Source organism: Choloepus didactylus, chromosome 8 (genome assembly GCF_015220235.1).
Source record: "Choloepus didactylus isolate mChoDid1 chromosome 8, mChoDid1.pri, whole genome shotgun sequence".
NCBI lineage: Eukaryota > Metazoa > Chordata > Mammalia > Pilosa > Megalonychidae > Choloepus > Choloepus didactylus.
This window is the reverse complement of record NC_051314.1, coordinates 11,744,338-11,768,328: the sequence shown is the minus strand read 5'-3', so window position 1 is coordinate 11,768,328 and position 23,991 is coordinate 11,744,338. Positions and strand designations below refer to the sequence as shown.

Sequence of the window (23,991 nt, the reverse complement as noted above, 5' to 3'; positions counted from 1 at the left end):
CCCCCGCCCCAGCGCCCAGCGCTCCGGACCTCCTCTTTCTGTCCGTCCTTCCTCCATTCAGCCGCTCAACCGTCACCTGCAGACGCCTGCAGGGTGGGCCCTCGCCCGGCACTGGGTCATGGCTGGGGCTCAGCCAAGGGCTTGCTCGTGGGCAGCCGAAGGGCACGGCCAGGTAGTGAGAACCCTGACCTCTGGGTGGCCTCCTCCGCCCTGCCTCCCCAAAGCCAGCCATCACCCCACCTGGTCTAATGGCTCCTCCTTTGGAGAGCCCTTCCTGAGTGTCCACACTGTATCAAGCCCCAAGCCCCAAGGTGGGTGGTGATGACATGGAGCAGAGTCAGACAGGGGTCCCAGAGGGACAGTGTTGGTGGTGATGGAGATCAGTGGAGGGCATGACAATCTAGGGGAGGGAGTGGGGCTTGGTAGCAGAGAGACTAAGGAGGCCCTTAGCAGCTGCAAGGCGGCGGGAATATATTCCAGGTAGCGGAACCGCATGGAGACAGCATGGAGAGGTGACAGGGGAAGGATACACCGGGGACCTCACGGTCACTGCTTCAGGGGGTGCTGCAGGAGGAAGGGCTCTGAGATGGGTGGAGCCAAGCCCAGAGTGAGGAGCCCCGGGGTGCTAGGATGGCAGAGGTCCTCCTCTGAGTTGGGTTTAGAAGGGGACCTCTCGGGCTGCTAGGGAGCAGGAGAGCGGCTGGAGCGAGGAGGCTGGCACCGTGGTCCCAGGCAGGGGGATGACCCAGCAGTTGTTTAGGAGGAAAGACTGATGTGACTGGCTTTGTGGCTTGTGGGCCCCCAGGATCCACCCAGAGCCCGCCAGCTGCCAGCCGTGGAGGGTCCTGGCCCACTGCCTCTCCATCCCCTGTCCACGGGCCAGCAACTCCGTGGCAGGAAGGTGTAGGCGGAGGGGCAGCTGCAAAGGAGAAGTGGGTCTGGGGTGGTGAGTGTGGGCGGGGGTGGGTGGTGAGGGGGTGGGGGCAGCAGCCAGGGCAGGGAGGAAGAGAGGGTGGGGTGGGGCCAAGACGACCGGGCCACAAACCCCATCACTGTTGGAGCTACTTTATCACCTTATTGTTCATTGTTCCTCCTTGCTGTGTCCCAGGGGCTGCTTTTCCCACAACATCTCGTTTAACCCTCAGGCCAGACCCTGGGACAGAGGCAGGCTGGGCTGGTGGGAGCCAGGGGAGATGGGAACAGGGACGCCAGGCCCAATCCCATGGTAGATGGCGAGAATCCAGAATGAGGGAACAGGGCAGCTGGCCCTCAGGGCCGCAAACGAGAGAAGGCATCAGTGGAACTCACTGCCCCTCCTGCACCTTGGAGAGGGAGGTGGGCTGCGTGGAGGGTGCACGTGTAATTTATGGGGTGCCTACGACATGCTGCACAGGGCCCCGCACTGCGGATGCCCAGGGCTGTGTGCGGGCCCCACCCTGCCCCCAAACTGGTGGGTGACGGGGAGGGAGTCACCTCAGCCTCAAATCTCTGCCTGGACGATTCAGCGGTCAGAAAACTTTCCCCATCCGAGCAGCGTGGTAGATGTGTGGTTCTTCCTCAGCTGAATGAGTACAAAATAAGGGACTTCGTAGCTAACAAAACCCTCCAAATGGAATGTCTGTCAGCTTCTCACCTTTTCACTCACTAATTTTTAAAAAAGATGACTAATTTTGCTCCTATCAGGGTGGAGGGAGGCTCCCCTGATCTTTGCCCCCCAAACACCCTCACAATGGTCCTGACTCAGGCGCTATGAGACGCCCATTTCTCAGATTGGGGAACGGGCCGAGGGACCAAGCACCCCCTCGCCCCCCTGCCCTGCACAGACACGGGACCCGACCAGCCTGTGCCGTGTGCCCGGGGTGGGAGATGCGGTGCCATTTGGCACCAGGAGGCAGTTTCTGGGCAGAGCCACCGGATCTGGATGTCAAAGTATTCTGGGACCCGGGATGCTCTGTACTTAAAAATTAGTTTTATTCATAATCATGTGTGTAGTATCTGAACAAGTCCTCATGAAAAAACCCCTCAAACAAAACCCAAGACTCCTGGGCAAGAGGGGGCCTTTCCCTGCCCTCCCAAGGGGCCTCTGCTTTTGCTTTGGGGCCTCTCATGTTCGGCTTGCTTTGTGCCTTGGGTCTTCATGGACGGGTTTTCTGTTTCATAACCGTGCTGCGCTGTGTGGATTTTCTTACTGGCTTTCCCCGGCCGCCTCTTCTGGGTCCTGGAGCCTCACGTCTGGCCTCACAGCTCCACTTCATTTTGCAGCAGCAGCTCAGAACTTCTCATGGTCTTTAGTTCTGACAAGCAAGGACCCTGCCTGAGAGCTCCCACCAGGGCCGGTGGGAAGGATGTGGTGTCAGGCCCCTGGGCACAGGGACTGAGGAGTGGGGGTAGCCCAGGAATCACACAAAGCCATGGCAAGGTCTGAGCAGAGGGCCAGCAGCAGGGCAGCTGCAGTGAGGGCCCCTGCCCCCTTCCCTCTTCTGAACCGAGCTAGCAAGGGCAGACAACACCACTTCCACGGGGGGCACAGAATCCCTGCCCAGGCCCCAGGCCGCTGCGTCCTCTACCCCCCAAGTCTCCCTCTGCACACACTTGCACTCCTTGGGGTTCTCAGTTCTCTCTGCACAGCCCTGTGAGGTCAGAGGGGGATGCCAGCCCCCCAGCCTTCCAGCAGCAGGGAGGGGTCCCCCGGGGGCCCAGCCCCAGCAGGTGTGTAAAGTGGAAGGAGGGGGCAGGTCTCCCCACCCCCCATCTGGAGTGCCCCAGCCCCTTGGGGGCTGCCCCTCTCTCAGGGTTACACACAGGAGTAAGTGGGGGGCTCTGGGCCTCTTATACACACCCCCATTCACCCATCAAATGCCTATGGGGCCCCTATTAGGTACCAGGCGTTGTTCTAGGATCTAGGGAAACAGCAGGGAATGACAGGGACAAAAACCAAATAAATAAACCGATACAGTGTATGAGGAGGTGAGAAGTGCTGAAGAGAAAAATTCAGGAGGAAAGGGGTGCAGGGAGGGCCAAGGTGACGGGGAAGGTCTGCTGCGAAGGGGCAGAGACGATGGAGGGAGAGCTCCCGTGTGGAGCCCTGAGGGAGGGACAGGCCCGAGGCTTACCCCTCCCCACCATGGCCCCACCCCTCCTTCCACTTCACACACCTGCTGGGGCTGGCCCCAGGGTGCCCCCTCCCTGCTGCTGGAAGGCTGAGGGGCTGGCAGTCCCCCTCTGACCTCACATGACTCCAGTCCCAGGGCCTTGCAGGGAGTGAAGGCTGCCTCGCCCTTCCTATTTCCTAGAAGGCAGGCAGGCTCAGAGGTTCAGGCACACGCACAGGCTCCAAAGCCAGGCAGCCCGTGAGCCTCCACCTGCCACATGCACCCACGGGGACCCTCTTCCTGTCTGGGTGGGTCTAGGGATACTGGCTTGTTGCCGAGCACAGAAAAGGTGGTGCAAGTGCTAGGAACCTCCTTAGAGCTGTTATGTGGTCAGACCAGGAACCCACCTAACGTTGGCCCTTGACATAAGAGGGCGGCCCTGAGGAGGGCTGCTTCCCACCTGGGTCAGGAGCACTGGGGACCAGCCACCCCTCCTCCTCCCAGTCCTGGGGCTCACACTTAGGTGGACACAGGCTTCAGAGTGTGCAGGGCCTGCCACCCACTGCGATGCCCACCCAACCCCCCTTCTCTGCCCCTTGGGTCTCCAGGTACCTGCAAGACAGTTACCTCTCTGACCGCACCCTTCGGGCCCCAGGGGAGTCTGGGGCGGGACAGACGCCCTCGTGCAGGCCTAGCACCCTGCCAGCACGTGAGGGTGGGCATGCTGCAGCAGGGCTCTGTCTACAGAAGCCCCCATAGCCTGAGCACCCCTAGCCCAGCCCCCAGTCCCACCAGGTCAGGCCCTTCAGCTTCTCACGAGCCTCCCAAGAGGCCTCCTGGGGCAGAGACAGTCTGAGGTTCCGAGAGGGGAAGTGAGCTGCCGCAGACCCCACATCGGTGGGACTCAGGGGCACGCTCCTTTCCCACTGCACCACTTCCCCTCTGTGGCCAGGGCAACCCTGCCCTCGCCACAGCCTGACCACTGTGGAGCCCCCTCCCCACGAGCAAGGCCCTGCCTCCTTGGCAAGCGTGGGGCCAAAAGACTTGGACAGGGGCTGCCCACGACTAGGTGGCCTGAAGGGACGAATGAACCTGTGACCCTGGACAAGTCCCTGCCCCTCCAACAGCCTCAGACACCTCACTCCACAGCAGGCCAAACACAACCTGCCTCCCTGCTCACACAGTGTGGACCCACAGCCCCCAGGCAGCTGAAGCCCACTCAACCCACCAGGGCCCTGCCCACCCTCATCTGTGCCTGACCCATTCTGCAGGTGGGGAAAGTGAGGCTCAAGCAGAGTAGGTGACCTGCTGAGCCAAGCCCAGCTTCCCTGTCTCCCTCCCCACCTCAGCACCATGCACTCCTTCCAGGCACACTGGGGACCATACGGACAGCCTTCCGTGACGTTCCTCAGTCACGCTGCCTCATGGCCTCTCCTGCCTCTACCCAGCCCTGGGCTCCAGCTGGTGGGTGCCAAGCAGCTTTGCTCCCTGGCCACCCTGCCCAGCCTTCTGGAGACAGCAGGGGCAAGCCAGCCCCCAGCCCAAGTGGAACCTCTTGATCCCAGGGCCCCTGCCAAGTTCGCTGGAGCTGGCAGTAGTGCCGGCATCTTGTTCCCATAGCATTTGGAAGGCTCCCTGACTGCAGCTGGAGAATATGCTGATACTTCTCTTGTTAAGTGGCACCAGGTAGCAAGGAAAATGTGACAAAGGAACCTGAAAGAGGTGTGCTCCATGCTGGCTGGGGTGTGTATGTTGGGGGGGGGGGGTCCCCTTGTCCCCAGCAAAAGTGAGGTGCCCAGGAGAGGCAGCCCACACTGCCTTCCCCTCCTGCTTGGATCCACCCTCTACCAGCCCCCAAACCCCACCCTCCACACTGGCCCTGCAAAGCCCACCCTGTATGGTCCAGGCTGAGGATGGAGACAACACGTCTCTCACTCTCAGCCCAGAAACTAGCCTTTCAGGCAGCTTCCCACCCCGAGGGCCCAGGGCCTCCTCCTGGACCTCTGCTGACACTGCCACAACTCAGAGACCCACACAAACTTCTAGCCTCTTTCCTGGTCCCACCCCCACCCCTCAGCAGGTGCTGCTCCCCCAATAGAATATCAGCTCCTTGCTACCAGCTGCTGCTTGCTCAGGCCCCAGGCTTGCACCTGTCCTGTGCTATGGGCCAGTCCCTGCCCTGCCCTGTGCCCATTCTCTCCCTTGCAACCACCCTTCAGGGCTGCCAGTCCAGGGAGCAGGCCTCCATGAGGCAGGCCCCAGGGTGGGAGTGGTGCTGTGGAGCCTCCAAGGGGCTTTGAGGGCAGGGCCTGTCTCCACCAGGTCTGCCTTCCTGGCTCGGCCTGCCCAGCAGAGATGCCCTTTGTTCAACAATCAAGGCACAGGAAGGCAAGTGGAGGGCAAGTGAGGGTTCCACCACCTGTCAGCTGTGTGACTGTGGGCACACCTCCCGTGACAGGTCTGCCAGGAAGCAGGAGCTCCCGTGAGAGAAGCCCCATGAAGCGTGGAGTACCTGCACCATCCGGCGACCTGGGGGGCCTCAGCTGCAGCCCACACTCCCAGTTACTGGACAGGGCCCCACCCTCCTGACGCCTACCATGAGCCCCGTCCTTCCAGGAACAGTCCTCTCCGGTGCCAGCATGAGCACCAGCTGCGATGGTGACATCAAAGCAGAGTGAGGCCCAGCGGTGCTGGCACTGCCCAGGGCACCAAGCCGGGACTGTCCTGAGGCCTGAGGAGGGAGGGCTGGCCCTAGGGCAGCTGGAGTGGGGGACACCAGACCCCTTCACCCCCAAGCCCCCTGACTGGCTGACAGGATTCCTGGACCCCAATCCCAACACATCCACCAATTCCTGACTGACCCAAACGAGGAGAGGGGAAGCAAGTCACAGCACACCTCCTGCTGTCAGCCCAGAAACCAGCCTTTAGCCAGTTTCTCACCCTCCTCACAGACTGATGAGGTTGGAGGTTAATTCCCACTCAGCGAACACTGAGACAGAGGCCCCAAGAGGTGCAGGGCTTCGTACATTTCTGAACTTAGGTCTGTGTGAGTTCAGGTAACAACTCTCCACCCCATCCTCAGGCTGCATCCAGCACCAGCACCATCCCATGAAACTTGGGAGCGTGCCGACAACCCAAGGCCGCTTCACCCAACTCTCTTCACCCAACCTTACAACTTGATGAGGCTGGTAGAATGGGCTCCACTTTACAGATGGGGAAACTGAAGGTCCAAGAGACAAACCCCAGGTCCTATGTAAGAAGCAGGACTGGGATGTGGCATTGCATTGGGCTGATGGGGTCCCAGCTCCCCGCCCCCTCTCTGCTTTGAATTGCTCTGGCTGAGTTTCCTCATCTGCAAAATAGAAGTGGTGGATAAAACCAGTGATTTTCAAACTTTTTGTGGGTTGCAGACTGTTCAAACGAAATCTTAAGTGGAAGTACACCGTGTCAGCCGGATCAAGACGCAGCTCTATGGGAATGAAGGTGGGGAGTGGGAGGGGGGCTGGAGTCCCACCAGCTGGGCTTTCCCTCCTCTCCACTCAGAGGAGCACAGGCCCTGCAGGAACGCTGGAAACCACTGGACCAGCTGCCCCAGGGCCCGTCAAGCCCTGACATCATCTTCCCAACAGTCAGTGTTTATTAAACCCGGCACCAGGTCAAGGGGAAAGCACCCTGAGGTCAGCGGCCCTCACAGGTCCTCCAGGGAGGGACCCTCGGAGTGCCTCAGCAGGGACAGCAGGTTCAAGGCTGAGACGCCAGGTACATGGCCGGCACAGACCTGCAGCATGTGCAGCAGGCGCTGAGCCATGGAGACCCGAAAGCCTTCCACCTGCAGAGGGAGAGCAGAGAAGAGCTGTGAGCCAGAGCTGCCAGAACTGGCCCTGCATCCCTGGCCAGAGCTGTCCAGGCTGCCAGCAGCACAGTGGGGCCATGATGTGGCAGCACTGCCCACCTCAGCCACACCACACCACACCGCAGAAAACCACTTCCATCCACCTCTGCTTCTCAGATCCTTCCAGCAACTTCCAGAAGGAGACACCCAGAGATCAGGACCCCTGGCCAAGAGGCAGTGAAGGCTCAGCAAGCAGGGGTGGCTGGGTGAAGGGAGCCGTTGGGTCAGTCAGTGACTGCAGAGCTGGGATTTGAACCAGGGCTCTTTCTAGCACACAAGGCTCACCTACCTGGGACCAGAAAGGCATGCAGGGATGGGAAGGGGGATGGGCAGGGAGCCCTGACTGGGGGTCAGCAGGCACCAAAGCCTTTGTTAGGGAGTCTCAGGACTGGTGGGTGCAGGGGAGTTGTGGGGTGAGGAGAGGTGGGGTGGGGGCAGCGAGACTGCTCTGGGCCCCGGCCTTGGCTACTCCCAGGCCGATAAGAGATGCTCTGTAAACATTTACAGGAAGAACAAATGAAAATGCTCAGGTGGCTCACTGGGGCCAGCAGGTGGCCTTGGAAGTGTGTCCTTCCCCTGTTCCCTCTCTAGCTGGGGGAATGGGGACACCACCCACCGAGCCACCAGACCAGGAACTGGGGCAGCCTCAATTCCTCCTGCCCTCACTCCCACCATCTGGCACCCATGAGTCAGGCACTAAACCCAGCTGTAGCTTCTCGGTGCTCCTCTTACTGGCTCTGCCAGCAGGATCTGACACAGCCTGAAATACCGAATCGGCCTGGCTCCCAGGAGCCTGCATGCACGCAGCTCTCCTCTTTGCCCAGCAACTACAGACTGGGGGTGCCCCCGAGGGCCTGTTCCTTGGATCTCTGTCCCCCACACTTTCTTCCTGGTGCCCTCACCCAGTCTCATGGCTTTAAAACAGCATAAGTGCCGAGGACTCCCAGAACCTCTTTCCAGCCCAGCTCTGCCCTCTGAATTTCCAACACTTGTGTGCAGCTGCCTCTTCAACTTCTCCACTTAGACTAAAAGATGCCTTAATCGTATGTCCAAGACCCGCTCCTCCTGCAGACTTCCCCGTGGCGGCCAAAGCAACTCCAGGCTTTCAGGTGCTTGGGCTGACCACCTCGGCTGCTCTGTCTTTTGTGCTGTGCGTCCAGGCCCCAGCACCTTCCCTGGAGACACACCTAGAACGTTGACCACCTCTTCCCTCAGCCACCACCTGCCAGGCTGCTCTGGCCCTGAAATGGCCTCTGAAGCTGAATCCCTGGCTCTGCCCTTGGCTGCCTCCAGGCTGTTCTCCCAGCAGCCAGAGGGATCCATTTAAAACCCCAGTCAGGCTGCACCCCAGCAGCCCCCACCCCACCTCCCGTGACACACTGGCTCTGCAAGCTCTGGCCCCTCCGGCTCTGCCCCAGCCACCCAAGCTCCTGGCCACACCCTGAGCACACTAGGCAAGTTCCAAACTTGGGCCCCTGTGATTCTTCCTTCTAATCTTTATTTAAAAGTCAGTCTCAGTGAGGTCCTCCCTGTCACCCCACCTGAAATTTTCCCCTTACCACCACCCTGCATGTCTCGCCCATTTTCTCAGATACTACGTCTTTACCTTGTCTTGTCTCCCCCACTGGAGTGGAGCTGGGACTTACTACTGTTTTGTCCTATGCTGTACCCCAGAGCCTAGGACAGTGCTCGGCACATTGTAGATTCGCAAGAAATCTTCATTGACTAAATCCTCCTACTCCAAGCCCCGGGGCCCTTGGCCTCTGGAACCCATCTGTAGGCTGCTCTGCTCTGGGGCTCAGCCACCAGCCGGGCCGCCTCCAGCCGCACGGCACTCTCCAGAGGCAGGGTGCACACGCCAGCTCTGGCCACAGCACTCCTCTGCTGTCACCTACAGTAAAGTCCCTGGTCCTCCACCGGCCGGGTCCTGCTGATGGCGGCAGCTCTGCAGAGCCACCTGGGGACCCCCGGCCCTGTGCATGTTCAAGCCCCTCTCTTTCTCCAAACCCTGTCTGCCAGATGAAGCTACTAATTTTTTAAATCAGTATTTACAAAAATACATGCACAATTTTTTAAGTCAAAGAGTAACAGCAGAAGTCCCCTGTGTACTCCCACCCCATGCTTGAACTTCACTCCCCAGGGACAACAATTTGTAGCCCCTATAGCTGTTGCTTCTGGTATTTACCTCCATTTTTCTAAATAATTGGCGTATGCTGTTATTTCTTGACTTTTCATCCTGTACATCTTCTATTGACTTCCTACCACAGAAGGGGACTAAATCTTATACCACCACATCCCCCATCATATAGACTCTGTCCACCTCCCCAACATCGTTACAGCGCAATTTCTGGTTAAGGCAATTCTCGGCTGCTCCACTTGCTTACCAGAGTGATGTGGGTCCAGACTGCAGGTGAGCCGCTCTGCTGCCAGCGTGCATGTTTATTGTCAATGTCTTTCCTAGCACTAATACCTGCCTTCCTTCTCTAAGCTTCCGGGGCTCGGACACTGCAGGTGTGCCAGCTCTCAGGCCCATCACCACTCCAGGAACCCTCTGCTCTCCTGCCCTGGGGTAGGGCCTATTCTGAGACCTCCCTTCCTGAAGGAGATGCACCTCCTGGACCCCAACGCTCCCTCTTTCTTGGATCATCTCCTTGTGTGGCAAAAGAGCACACCCTCCAGTAGCTCCCTGAGGAAGGGAAAATGCAGGGAAAACTGAGATCATGTATGTGTGACTTTATTTTACCCTTGCATTTGATTGGTACATTTGATTAGATATGAAATTATAGGCTGGGAACTATTTTCCTTCATAATTTGAAGGCATCATACTCCATTGTCTTCTAGATTCTGATACTGCTGTTGAGAAGTCTACACCATTCTGTAAATGACTCTTCCCCTTGGGAAGTTTCCGGGATGGTTTCACCATCCTCTCCTGTATCTCTCAAACTCTTTCTTAGGGCAGCAGTGTAAGGAAGCGATTAAGAGGCAGGCACCGGAGCCAGACTGCCTGGTTCTGAATCCCAGCTCTGGCACTTACTACTAGGACAATGTAGGGCAAGTTACACAGCCTAGGCCTCTGTTTCCTTGTCTGTAAAACGGGGATGAAAGGACCTACCTGGAAGGGTTATAGTGATAATTAAATAAGGTAATCCATGTAAGGTATGTCTTAACATAGTGCCTGGCTTTTGATGTTGTTGATAGAGAATATGTATCTACAAGAACATTCACACACACCAACCCTCCCACGAATCTTTCCTTGACTTTGCTGGTGGAGGGGATGGCTTAATTCCACTGCCAGGCTTCCAAAGCCCTGCGACTACTGCTGCTGTGGCCCGCATCATGCCTGTCTGAGGTTGGGGGCAATGTCTGATTCCTTTGTGTTCCCAGGGACCAGCACAGGGCCTGGCTCCCAGTGGAGACCTAGGATATAACTTCACGGGGAGAATCAGGCATCTGTAAAACGGGGCTGATCATTCCTGCCCTGCAAAGGCCTCAAAACACGGCGAGGCTCAGACTTGATTACGTGGGGGAGTAGGCCCTGAAAGGGACAACACGGGTTGAGGAGTGATGACACTCTAGACCTTGGGGGCTTCATTTGAGGGAACCCTAAGCCCATGTGCTGAGCAGGTGCATCTGCAGCTCCTGCTGCTGGCTGGAAACAGGCTGGGGCCTCCAGCTTTCTAGACAGTCGGGCTAGGGCCCAACGGGCACTTTCTTGAGAAAGAAGTTCTCAGGGGGGAAAGCACCCAGGTCCTGGCCTGGCCTGCCACCTCATGGCCACACACAGAACTGCACCACCCCTCACAAGGTCTGCGGGCACCTTAGCAGGCCAAAGGGCCCCACATGCCAGCCTGAGGTGTGGAGCAGAGCCTATGGTTCCCCTGCCAGGTAAGAAAACGAAGGCTGCCTGGGAGGGAGTAACGTGTTCAAGGCCACGCTGGCAGCAGGCTAGGATGGGAAAGAGAAGATGAGGTGCGTTCCCAGCACTGGTTCTAGCTCTCCCTTACCAGCTGGGTGACTGAGCCTCAAGGCCGCGGCTTCCTCAGAGGTTTGTTATGGGGAGAGCCTGGCACAGGCCAGGCAGACCCCTGGGCCTCAGTGCCTCTGCAAGATCAGAGCATCAGCATGGTCAAGTTCTTAAAAGAACCATCAAAATATTGAAGACAAATTGGTGATATTCAGATAAAGTGTTTAGTCTTTATCAAAGCATCAACGAGCAACATCCAGGGGCAGGTCTGATAATGACCGCAATGCTGAAAGAGTGACGAGATCTGTCCCAGTCCTATTATGGGAAGGTGTTTCCAGGGGTAACAGGCACAGATTCTCCCAGTACCACTAACATCTCTTGCCTATGTTCATTATTGAAGAAAAGGAGAAATTTCACTTAGAGTTAAGTAGAAGAAAAGAAACTTTCTCCTCGTCCAAGCTTGTAGACCTTAGAATTCTACCCTCAGACCAGAAGGGTCGTCCATGGACCCCAGGACAAGAACCCCTGGTCTAGACGGTGGTGAGAACCCTGTGCTGACTGACTCTGCTTTGAGAGCAGGAGCAAGACCCAGCACAGAGCAGAATACAATCTTCAAAATGGACTCAACTCCAGGCCAGGCCCTGGGAGCCCAAGGCAGACCTCCCAGGGGTGGCAGCAGCAGCTCCTGCTGAAGACTCACCAGTAAAAAGTGGACAGGGTTCATACTGCATAAAAAAGAGGGTGGAGTCATGGACATAACATATGCTATGTGAACTCAGGAACGCCCTACTTTAGAAGTTAAGCCCTCGATCTTGAGGCTTGCTTGGGTGAAACTTACGGTTGTAAAGGGGAGGCTGAGCCCACCTATAATTATGCCTGGGAGTCACCTCCAGAGAACCTCTTTTGTTGCTCAAATGTGGACTTTAAGCTTAACTCTGCAAATAAATTCATCACCCTCCCCCTGACGTGGGACAGGACCCCCAAGACGGATGAGCCTTCCTGGAAATGTGGGACATGGATTCTGGGAATGAGCCTGACCCTGGCATCGAGGGATTGAGAATGCCTTTTGACCAAAAGAGGGAAAAGAAAGGCAACAAAATAAGGTTTTAGTGGCTAAGAGAATTCTAATCCAGTCAAGAGGCTGTCCTGGAGGTTCCTCCTATGCAAGCTTCACCCAGATATGACAAATGACCACAATATGATAAGCCCAAGTCAACACTAGTCCCCCCAAAACCTTAAAGAATACCTGGATCCCTATCTGAGACTCTATAAAAGTTTCACTCACTAAGTTTATTCTTCAGAAACTTAAATCCTTCAGAGCGCTCCTAAGCTGGCAAGCTAAGTCCCCAAATTCAGAAGCAACAGCCTCTTCAAGAACATCAACTAGATGTGTCCCCTTTGCTCATAAAGTTGACACCTCTTTTCAACATGAACAGGTTAGGGTGGTCACTGCCTAGACATCCCTGAAGATCGGGAAAGTGATTAAACTAGAGGAAGAGGTAGCAACAGACAAGACAGAATTTAACAAAAGGATTATGAATACTGAATCTTTATACAATTTTCTTCTTCTTAGTTTCTCGGGTATTAGAATAGTTAGAAAGTTTCACTCACTAAGTTTATTCTTCAGAAACTTAAATCCTTCAGAGCGCTCCTAAGCTGGCAAGCTAAGTCCCCAAATTCAGAAGCAACAGCCTCTTCAAGAACATCAACTAGATGTGTCCCCTTTGCTCATAAAGTTGACACCTCTTTTCAACATGAACAGGTTAGGGTGGTCACTGCCTAGACATCCCTGAAGATCGGGAAAGTGATTAAACTAGAGGAAGAGGTAGCAACAGACAAGACAGAATTTAACAAAAGGATTATGAATACTGAATCTTTATACAATTTTCTTCTTCTTAGTTTCTCGGGTATTAGAATAGTTAGAAGGAACTAGTTAGAATAGTCAGAACTGAAATGGTGGAACTGTAATACATGGCATTCTTTGAAATTTGTTCCAGAGCTACTTGTTAAATTATAATTTGAAAGCTATCACTTTTTGGTATATACGTTAGATTTCATAAGGAAATAACTGAAATGGTACTATAACTTATAACAACTTTGGAAAATTACTATATATCTATTTGTTAAATCATACTTTGAAAGATATTACCTTTTTATATATATGTTATATTTCATAAGGAAATAATTGAAACCATGGAACTGTAACCTATAATATTCTTTGAAATTTGCTAAGTACTTGTCAAATTGCACTTGGAAAGTTATCACTTCTTTGTATATATGTTACATTCTCCAATGTAAAAATACGATTAAAAAAAAAAAAAAAGAGGCTGAAGAGCAAAACATAGAAGTGAAATAGAAACCTGCTGCGCTGCCCCCCAGACAGGGCTTGCGTTGTGTGACACGCCAACAGGAGCTAGTCGGGGCAGAAGTGATACTGTATGCAGTCATCCGATCACAGACCTATCCCCAACAAACACCCCTACTGCCTGCTGGGTGCCCTGCAGGGAGGGACTGGGACTGGGATACTGGCCTGAATCAGAAAGGTCTGCAGGGAGCAGAGGTAGCCTCAGGCATTCGGACTGCCAGGGTGGACACAGGGATGCGGCAATTAACAAGACAGACATGATGGCTGGCCTCACACACGTGTGCCCCAGGAGTGAGAAGCTAACACGGACCCACAAGTAAACAAGAGTTAGCTGTAGGTATAGAGAAAAGTAAGCAAAAGACAAGACACCAAGTGAAAGAGCCTTGCTCTAGAGAGGCACCCAAGATGAATGAATAGCATCACCCCGATTGTACAGCTGTGCAACCCGAGGCTGCGGGTGACCTGCCCAAGGTCACAGGCAGGGAGGGGGAAAGCCGGGATCCCAACCAGGAGCAGGTGTCTCCCCATCAGAAGCCACCAGACCCCTCAGTAAGCATTCTGGATGCACCCACTGTGAGCTGACACCCTTTCCCCACTCCATATGGGCATCCACCTCGGGGGCCAGGAGTCTCACCTCCAGGTCACAGAAGAGCAGGGGGCTTCGGTAGGTGTGGGCCAGCTTCACGACTGTGTTCCGGTGAATGCTGCAGTGGCTCTCCCGCCCCGCTGCGAAGAAGCCACACATGCGGCAAGGCTTCATCTCTACCCAGGGCATTCTCGGCTGCAACCCATGCAGCAGAGTATTTCATTCCCCTTCTCTGGACTTCAGTTTCTTTGTAGTCAGTGGGATGATAATCCTGTCCTACTTTCTTTTCAGAGCAGTCAAGAAGCTCAAATTAGAGAATAAGGCTGAAAAGGCTTTGAGAAAGCACTCTATAAAAACATTTTTCCTCACCTACAAAATGAGGATAATAATAGCTCCTATCACATTGAGTGACTGTAAGGATCCAACAAATTAATATATAGAAATCACCTGGCATTCATTTATACACTGGTGCTTACTGAGAATAATCTGTGCCAGGCCTGCCCCCCAAAGGAGCTTGCAGCTTGGCTGGGGAAGTCGTGCCAGCTGTGTCATGGGTGACAGTGGCAGGCAGAGGCACTGACAGAGGCACGTGCAGGGAAGATGGCATGAGAGTCCCAAGGAGGCCACTTAATCAGATCGCACAGGGAAGGTCAGGGAGGCCCCCGGGGGGGACAGCAGAGCAGGAGGGCAGGTATCTGCAGGGGGTAGCTAGACAAAGGCAGAAGAATCCTGCAAAGGAGCCAGACATGAAAGCTTCAAGGGCACAGGCTCTGGCATGTGACCATGGGAGTCACTCTCAGCTCTGCCACTTTTTAGCTGTGGGGCCCTGGGCAAGTTACATGTCCTCGTGACCTCAGTTTCCTCAGCTATAAAACAGAGACCAATACCTACCTCAAAGGACGGTTTGTGTTGAAGAGTAAATGATAAAAGGGAAAAAGCATGTAAACAGTGTCTGGGTGCAGGGAGCGCTCAGTGAAGATTAGCTACTACTCCCACCACTGTTAATATTACAAAGACCCAGGAGCAGCGGGACTTGCTCAGAGAACTATATGCTGACCCAAAGCCTGGGAGAGAAACAGGCGAGGAGACTAGATTGGAAGCTAAAGGCCAAACTGCAGAATATTTTGTGCCTTTTTAGGAGTTCAGATTTTACTCTGAGTGCAACAGGGAGCCACCAGCCAACTCTAGGCTTCCGCAGAATTATCTGCTCAGATCCAATTTGATAAGGCTTGACAAGTCAGATTCCAAAGCCCATGTTCTTTCTACCCCTCTGGCTGCCTGAGCAAGGCGTCACCCACAGCCAGCTGCAGCTCCCCCTGGGTGAGGGTGGCCAGGCCAAGCCAGGCCAGGGGCACACTTACCGCCCGAGGCGAGGAAGCACACCTTTCCCAGGAAGAAGCTGGCATCCACGTGGCACAGGGACTCCTGCACATTCTGGAGGCTGGGTGGTCAGGCCAGGGCGAGAAAGAAGCCAGTGACTGAGATGAGGGTACTAGGAAAGGGTCCTAAAGGAATACTTTGTCCTTTAATTTTTTTTCTTTTAACTACTTTTAATTACAAAGGGACTCATGCCTATGAAATAACCACATAGTAAATCTGGCTGCCTAAGTGAAAAGTAAAAACCTCCTCCCTCAGCACCACTCTCCACTCTCAATTCCCCAGAGGTAACTGCTGCCAACAGTTTGGGGTATAATTCTTCTAGAAGTTTTACATATGCAAATACACAGATTTGTATAATAGCACCCACTTGGTTTTTTGTAAACCACAAGTTGGACATTTAAACGTTAAGTGTGCAGTTTGCCTTCTTTAAAGCAACCATTTATCATCTAACTCCTTACCAGTGGATACAAATGTTACATTCTTTCGAATGACCACTCAGCAATCCCAATCTAACTATCCTCCCAGTGATGGACATTTAAAGGGCCTCTAGGTTTTCACTATTAACAAAGAACGCTGCTATGAACGTTCTTTTACACCTGTCCTTGCACATCCAGGCAAATGCTCTCCTAGAAGCAGAATGACTGGGTCAAAGCATGTGTCCTTTGTAAATGGTGACAGGTATTGCCAAACTGCTTTCCAATGAGGTCATAGTGATTTACAGTGGTACCAATTGAATGAGAACAGCCCTTTCCCTGAACAAGGGGCCCTCTGGCCTCTGGGGCCAAGGCGTTCATTCACTGCTGTCCAGGCAGTGAAGGAACCTCCTGTCTCCTACCCAAAAAGGTTTCAGGCAGAAAGAACAAGGTGTGAGGCCCACGATGAGCATAGGGTGGGGGAAAGGTGCTGCCCTGAGTGTGGCTATGGAGCAGGGTCTCTCCAAAGACCAGTTAGGGTCTCTTTCAGTAAACAGAGAGGCCTCACCCGAAAAGCAGCAGTTCTGCTGAGGTGTGGCCCTCATGGCAGATCTCAGCTCCTTTTCAGTCCTGCTGCCTGGTTTCAGCTGGTCAGTGAATGAAGCCTGGCCTGAATCTTGCTGCTCTATGAATCTGGTGTCTCTGTGCTCTGGTTCCCAGGGCCCACATCCCAGGATGACATTGGCAGGCTTACTTGTGTCTTTTACCCACTGGCTCCTCTAGGTGAGCCCCAGGCAGCCTCTCCCTGCCTCCTCTCCTTCCCATCACAACTGAGGTCACTGTCCAGCACCTCCTCAAGTCAGGTCCTCCTGATCCCAAGAGCCGCCCGTCCCCTGGCTCTCACCTGTATTTGCTGTGAAGGTTGACCACAAACACGATCAGGTCAATTCGGGGCCGATTCACATTGGAGGGCAGAGGGAGGGACCTTGCCAAGTGGCTGAAAACAAGAAATTGCAGGACTAAAGATATTTGTAGCCACCTCACAGTGACCGTTCACATGCGAGAGCTCATCACCCATTCACCCGACACTCTTGAGGACAAAGCTCCTTGGGTGAGCGCAGGAGTGGGGCAGAGCGGGGAACTCCACGCCAGCTCCTGCTCGGCCCAGCTCCCTCCTAGGAACTCCTTATATCAACCTGGTGGCCCACAGGCTGCACCTGCCACCTCCTAGAGCTAAGAGGGACCTGAGGGGCAGGACATGGTTCTCACCTAGACCAGGGGGATCTGAAATCGGCTGTAATTGCTCCACACCTGGGAGGCAGGTACCTGACGCTATCGTTAGCAGTAGACCATCCAGATGTGATTAGGTCCTTCCTGAAGCACCCACAGCAGCCCCTGCTTCTCTTTCAGAATGCCCATCCTAAGGGCAACTGACCAGTTACTAGGTAATGTTTGTTTAATGCCCATTTAGCAGGCTCCATGAGGACAGGGAATGCATCTGTCTGGCTCACTGTTTTAGCCTCCTGTCCTGTGCTGGACATGTCAGTGGCCCTGACTGGCTGTTGAACATCATCAAATAGAAGTGAAGCCTGATCCAAGGAGAGTCAGTCCTCCCACCCAGCTGACTCCTGCCTGCCTCCCTCTGCCAGCAGGAGCTCTGTTTGGTACAAAAGGGAGGTTCAGATATAAATGGCGATGGGGTCTAGCCAGCCAGCTGCATGTGGGGATGGGAAACAGGCTCAGAAGGGGTGTTGGGCTGTGGAGAGTGGGGGTTAAGACTGAACCCCTTTGTAGTAAGATAGAAGTGGACTCAAGTCCCATTTTTGCCAATTATCAGCTGTGTGACCTTGTATGAGTCCATAAACTTCTCTGAGCCTCAGTTTCTTCACTGTAAAATTGGAAAAATAAAAATACTTACTTAGTGAAGGTTGAGAGGTTTAAATGAGATTACATATGCCAAGACTTCATAACAATGGCTGGAACACTCACCCTTGGCTGCCACCATCACCCTCATCATTCTGGACTTGATCTCTGGTTGTCAAAACTCGCCTGAAGCTTCTCGTCAACCGTCCACTTCCACCTGTTTCCATGTATGCCTACAGCCACCTGCCCCTCCCCCAGCTTATACGCTCTCCACTCTAAGATTAAATTTAAGCAATGCATACACAAAATAATTCAAGAAATACCAAACAGTACAAAACCACAAGTTAAAAAACACAAACACAGATCTCCAAAAGCCCAGCTACTTAGAAACTACTACTGTTAACATTAGAAGATTTTTCTAAATATCTGTGTACATATACGTATACACATAAACAGATGATAGGATACATATAATCTAAAAAGTAGGATAATAGTATTAATCTAATTTTGTTTGAATTTAACAGAAGCAAAATAACTAAGTTGAATTGAACAGATGAACTTTGGATAATTCTTTTTTTATTATTATTAGAGAAGTTGTGGGTTTATTGAACAATTGCATAAAACACCTAAAACTCCAGAAAAATAAGGAAGCTTCATAAAATTGTGTGTCATCCTTGTGCAGGGGCCATGCTAATCTTCTCTGTATCGTTCCAATTTTAGTACATGTGGCATGGAATAAAGCATGGATAAATCATTTTTTAATCACAAGAGACTGTTTCCTAAAAGATCCCAATTAAGAAAAGATGATGAAACAACGGTTAAGAGGTTGGTATCATTCTGAACGTCATTTCGATTTTATCTATACTGAGTTCATGCCCTCTTATGAAAAATGAGAAAGTTAACATTTTAATATTTCATTCTACCTTCCTGACAAGACTTATAAATGCACATCGTTATTATTACTAGGTACACTGATATTCTGCCCTAACTATAACCCTGGGCCAGGCTGGTGAAGCTGCCACTATGGAACACTGCTCGTTGCCATGGGAGAGGCAGAGGACACGGAGAGGCTCTCAGTGGCACCCGACACTCAGCAGTGAACAATCACTTTTGCTCACAACTCACATGGCCCCATACAACCAGAGAAGCCAAGAAGTGCGGTCCTGATTCCTGTCACGTGTTCTCGGACACAGAAAGCTGGAAATACCTGGCAACGGAATGAGTGATGAACAGACAGGTGATTTGCTTTTCCTGCCTAAAAGCTGAAAGAATTATTTACCCTTGAAGTTCAACAACTTAATTAGCATATAACTTGACATCAAGTGTTCTGTATCCATTTTTTCCTGGAACAACATATATCCTTTTAAAGGACAGGTCCGATTCCTCGTTCATTTCAGGTAAGTTTTCTTCTTTTACATCTTTGAGCATTTTTGCTGTGATTTTCTCAAAACCTTCTTCTTTGTAAATACTTAAGTTTTCAATTGCATCTACTCGAATGCTTGCCCTTTCTAACTATTTATTAGATGAATCTCAGATGGTGTTATTTTGGGCCCTCTTTTTTAGAAACGTGGATCCCTGGAGTCTATCCTTTTTTCGGAGAGAGGGACACCCACATACATTCAATCACTTCATTTCCTCCAGCAGCTGTTTCTACTCCTCAACAATGTGAAGAAGAAAAACAAAGCATATGGCTTTTTCCCCTCCAAATCTTGGGGGGGGATGGGGGTAGTAAAGAATTCTCAGGATTTTGTTGTGGGAGTGGGGTTAGCAGGCATACAATGTCAGAATTTTCAGCTTCTTCCTTTTGCTTTTTTTTTTTCCTTTTATAAATATGCTGTTAATTATTTAGTAAACTTGTGAGAGGTACAGGTGATACCGTAGCAAAGAACAAGACAAGATTAGGTATAAGGAAAATAAGACAAATCTATTAATCCATACTGAATAAAACAATCTGTACAATCAAAATGAACAAAACTTCTTCATGGAAAACTTCAATAAAAAGTTGAGGTCCTTGTATTTCTTTACATTTTCACTGCTCTGAAAAAGAATATGTTTCTCCTCTGGACTTTGATCAGGATTTTACTCAGGGCAACTTTGACATCCTTGTTCCTCAAGCTGTAGATCAGAGGACTGAGCATGGGCCCCACACTAGTATAGAAAACAGAAGAGAAAAATTTCCCCTGTTCCATAGATCCAGGAGAAGAAGACTTCAGATACATGAAAGCTCCTGACCCCCACCTCCCCCCCCAAAAAAAGAAATAGCAGTGATGTGAGAGCTACAGGTGCTGAAGGCTTTTGATCTTCCCTGAGTGGATATGATGTGAAGAATGCTAGTCAGGATGAAAATGTAAGAAATTAGGATGGTAAGACTGGGTACAGTGATGTTAATCCCCACCACAATGAGAACTACCACCGAGGTGGTAGTGCTGGTGCACGAGACTTGGAGGAGAGGGAGAATGTCACACAGGTAATGGTTGATGATATTAGCCCTACAGAAGGTCAGTGTGAACATGCACCCTGTGTGGGCAGAAGCTCCAGCAAATCCCATCACACATACAGCAAGCACCAGCCCAGAACAGACCTGAGATGACACGGTGACCTTATACAGCAGTGGGTTACAGATGGCCACATAACGATCATAGGCCATCAAGGTCAACATATAGCACTCAGAGAAGACAAAGAAGAGAAAGAAAAACAGCTGGGTCATGCACTCCACATAGGAGGTGATATTCTGCTTTGACACAAAGTTCATCAGCATTTTGGGGGTGAAAATGGAAGAGTAAAAGAGATCAATAAAGGAAAGACTGGAGAGGAAATAATACTTGGGGTTTGAAGGTGGGAATTCAGTCAAATTAGAGTTATCAAGCCAAGGTTGCCCACCATGGTGACAATGTAGATCATTAGAAACAAGTAAAAGAGGGGTTGCTGGAGTTCTGGATGATCTGTTAATCCAGGAAGAATAAATTCAGTCACTAAGGAGTCATTTCTGGCTAGCATTCTCATCATCAGAAATCCTCTTTCCACTGAGACCTCAGTGCTGACTCCTTATGTGTACTTCACCTACAGTGTTCTGGTCCAGGAACTGGCTTTGGAGATATCAAAGCTGAACAAATATAGTCACAGAATCTTCTCCCTTAGATAATGTTTCAGTCATCCCTTGATAGGCCATGTATTGGTTTCCCAGGGTGGGTGCTTCTAGCTGGGCACGAACAACACGCCCAAGTCCCACGGGCTCACCTTCAGGTGGTGGTGCTGAGCCCTGGCAGCAGTGGAAGGATGACCTGAGGGCCCCGGGTTGCCACCGGCTACACCACAGGTGCCATGGGTCACTCCCGGTGTGAGGGAGAGAAGCAGCCGCCACCTGGACGTCCATATCAGCGCCTTCCTTTCGCTTTTGAAGTTTACAGCCTCAGGTTCTGTCTTGCATAGTTGCTGCTGGTGAAACTTGCTGATTTTTGCTGTTTCCTAATACATTCCACTAGGTTTTGGGGGAATAAAAGTTTATAGCTCAGCCTCACTTCACCACCTTTACTGGGAAATCCTCACCTTCCACTTTTACTACCTCAAGACATTTCAAGCATCCTTCGGCCTCAAAAGTCTTTCTTGAGCCTAAACTAGCCAGATCGGTTCAGCAAATATTTGAGCATCTACTCTGTGCCAGTCACTGGGGATCCACCAGTGAGCAGAAGTCAAAGCTGCTGCCTCAAGGGGCTGACCATCTACGGGGAAAACAGACTGCAAACAAGTAAATAGGTGCACAGGCGACAACTGCTACGAGGACAAGCATGGGGACCAAGAGCGCTGGAGGACACTTTGGAAGGTAAGGCGTGAAGAAGCCGGCTGCGGGACCGTGCGGGTCTCGGCCCTCCGGGCGGGTTCTGGACAGAGAAGCTGAGGCTGGACGGCGGCCCCGCCCGCGGCCCTCCGCTCCCCCCACGCCCTGGCCTCGGCTACTTACACCTTCAGCTCTGAGGCGCAGTCCTCCCGGAGCATCGAGTCCGCCAGCTGCTGCAGAAGCGCATCCTCCGTGCCCACCAGCTGCCCGGGGAGAGAAGGGCCGGGCACTTTTCACCGCTCGCGGCGGGATCCGGCCACACACCCCAGGATTCCGGCTCCGGCTCCGAGGGCGCCATTTCTCGAGGCCTCCGGGTTGACGGCCTGAGGTCGAGGGCCGTTTGGACCCGCTACGGCGCGGCCCGCACAGCCCTCGCCACTACCTCGGACGCCTCCCGCGGCCGCCTAGCCTCTGCGGGGCTGCCGGACCCGGGAACGCGGGAAAACCAGCTCCCTGTGCGTCGCCCCTCCGCCCACCCACCTCATCAATCAGGGGCTGGAAAGAGCCCGCCGCTCACCAATTGGTGGAGCTGCCCGGCAGCCTCAGAGACAGGCTATTCCGATTGGCTCAGAGCCTGGCTCTCCCGCCTCCCCCCTCCCGTGGAAGAGCGCGCGTCAGCACCTCAAACAGCGCAGAAAACCGCGGCGGGGCGGGTCACCAAGGAACAAAGGTGGGCGGGCGAAGCCGGGTCGCGGGCACCTACCAGGATGGTGGCTGTGTTCAGGCAGGGCAGCTTGTCCAGCGGCCTCAACACCGACATGTCAGTCGCAGGGCTGGCCGCGACTCTCGCGCGGTGCGCGGGATTTTCAAACAGCCCTGAGTCCCGCCCCTTGGGCCGGCAGAGGAGCACGTGGCCCTCTCTGGGCGGGGCTTCGCGGGGAGCCGCGGCACGCTCTTAAAGGAACCGCTACCTCCTTTTCTAAGGGGTACTTCCAGCGGGGGCCCCGGGGCAGATAAGGTGCGGCGGGAGAGGGCTTTTGTTTCGCACCTCGGAGAAAGAAGGCTCTCAGTGATTCATTCTCTCACTTTTGTTTGTTCATACTCATTCACAGAGGTCTTGATTCTCTCCAAACCTGCTTCCCCATTCAGTTGATGGTAGCGGCCATCCTTGCAGCAGTCAGGACAAAACCTTGGGGCCATTCTTGGCTCCTCTTCTCACATCTCACATCCAATCCATAAGCAAGCCTGTCAGTTCAACTCTTCAAATATACCCGAAAGCTGACCACTTCTCACCACCTCCACCACTCCCCCCTGGACCAAGCCACTGTCACCTCTCACCTGGACTGTTGCAACAGCCTTTCACCGGCTCCCTGCTTCCACCTGTCCCAGGGCTACCGGCTCTTCTCCACACAGCATCACTTCCAAACGGAAATGAGAGCAGGACACCTCTCTGACCAAAACCCTCCAGTGGTTTCCATCTCACTCAGAGTACATTGCAAACACCTTCCATAGTGTTTGAGGCCCTGGATGTCCCGGCCCCCGACAACCTCCCTGACCTCATTTCCTGCCCCTCTCCCTCTAATACCCTCTCCAGCCACACAGGTTCCTGGGCTTTCCCTCAAATACCGCAAGTATGCTCCTACCCCAGGACCCTTGCGCCTGCTGTTCCCTCTGGCTGAAATGCTCTTCTCGTCAACAGAAACACGGGTTGTTTCTCACTTCATTCTTGTTTCTGCTCTAATGTCACCTCATCAGAGGGGCTTTCCTGAAACTCTATCAACTGTTGCTAGCCCCTCATACTCCCTCTTCTCCTTTATCTGTTCTACTTTTGGCATAACATTCACCTCTACTTCACATATCATTATCAAGATCTGAGCATCTGCACTTACAAACTAATAAACTAGTCTGTTATTACTGCTTCATGGATGCTGGCAGAAGACCTAAGACTCCAGGGTTAGAGACAAAGGACTTCAATGCCCATGTTAAAAGCAGTAGCTAAACTCCACAGCTGCGAGTCCGCTGTCACCTCCCCTGCCCTGCTCCCCTTTCCTGTCTCTTCTCTCCCTGGGGGCCCTGTCCCCTAGATCCAGTGCCTTGGCCACTATTATCGCCACCAGCCCCAAAAACGGATGAGAGGCAGAGGAGGCCGTGGAGCTGCAGGAAGGTGAGGACAGCTCTGCAGTGGAGAAACAGGCAGCAGGCGGCGTTTGGCAACCACAATATCCAGTAACAGTTCCACACAGAGAATAATGGAGGACAGGTGACATATCCTGTAGTCCAGATGACTGATGGCCCTCTGGATGGCCAGGGCGACAGCCGGCACCCTCAGTGTCATGTCTACAGCTGCCTTCGCTGGGGGCCAGCAAGCCATGACCCAGGTGGGTCCCGCGGCGCCTTTCCCACGGGCTGTCACCCAAAATCCCTTCAGCAGTGGCTGCCGCCTGGCAGCAAGAAGCACAATTTGCCTATTTCCCAGCCTCCAGTGTGGGAGATTCCACGGCCACGTCCTGCAGCCCGCAGGCCAGAGCTTGCAGACCGGAACCAGCTCTATGTCCTGAGGTTGCCCCAAGAAGCATCCTCTGGAACACAGGGAACGACAGCACCCTGAAATCAACAGAACCAGAACGCCCCGGAGGAGGGCTGTCTGTCTGTCCCTCTCTG

At 53.1% G+C, this 23,991-nt stretch overlaps 1 protein-coding gene, 1 non-coding gene and 1 pseudogene across 4 annotated transcripts; all 3 read right to left on the bottom strand.

Moving 5' to 3' along the window:
- Positions 1-1,952: 1,952 nt before the first annotated feature.
- CENPM (centromere protein M) lies at positions 1,953-22,215 on the bottom strand. Of its 3 annotated transcripts, none has more exons than XM_037847026.1 (6): positions 22,094-22,215; positions 21,514-21,593; positions 16,597-16,689; positions 15,261-15,340; positions 13,948-14,039; positions 1,953-6,921 (listed from the first exon to the last, which is right to left on the bottom strand). In XM_037847026.1, the coding sequence occupies exons 1-6, from the start codon at positions 22,148-22,150 to the stop codon at positions 6,781-6,783; spliced, it is 543 nt and encodes a 180-aa protein (XP_037702954.1). In that variant the 5' UTR covers positions 22,151-22,215; the 3' UTR covers positions 1,953-6,780. The 3 variants fall into 3 exon arrangements, with proteins under 3 accessions (XP_037702954.1, XP_037702955.1, XP_037702956.1); XM_037847027.1 differs by having other exon boundaries at positions 6,787-6,921; positions 13,948-14,094; XM_037847028.1 differs by lacking the exons at positions 1,953-6,921; positions 13,948-14,039 and adding an exon at positions 14,080-14,182.
- On the bottom strand, positions 15,284-21,500 carry LOC119542335 (annotated as a pseudogene).
- On the bottom strand, positions 18,193-18,299 carry LOC119543583. The gene has a single exon (XR_005218649.1). It is a non-coding gene; the product is annotated as a U6 spliceosomal RNA (small nuclear RNA).
- Positions 22,216-23,991: the final 1,776 nt, after the last annotated feature.

Bases quoted from the DNA above. Each gene is read 5' to 3' on its own strand.
- CENPM (XM_037847026.1), bottom strand. From the start codon at position 22,150: ATGTCGGTGTTGAGGCCGCTGGACAAGCTGCCCTGCCTGAACACAGCC. The intron at 16,690-21,513 runs GTAAGTAGCCGA...TCTTGTTTTCAG, and splicing joins TGCGCCTCAGAGCTGAAGGT to CCACTTGGCAAGGTCCCTCC. The intron at 14,040-15,260 runs GTAAGTGTGCCC...GCTTCTTCGCAG, and splicing joins GTGCTTCCTCGCCTCGGGCG to CGGGGCGGGAGAGCCACTGC.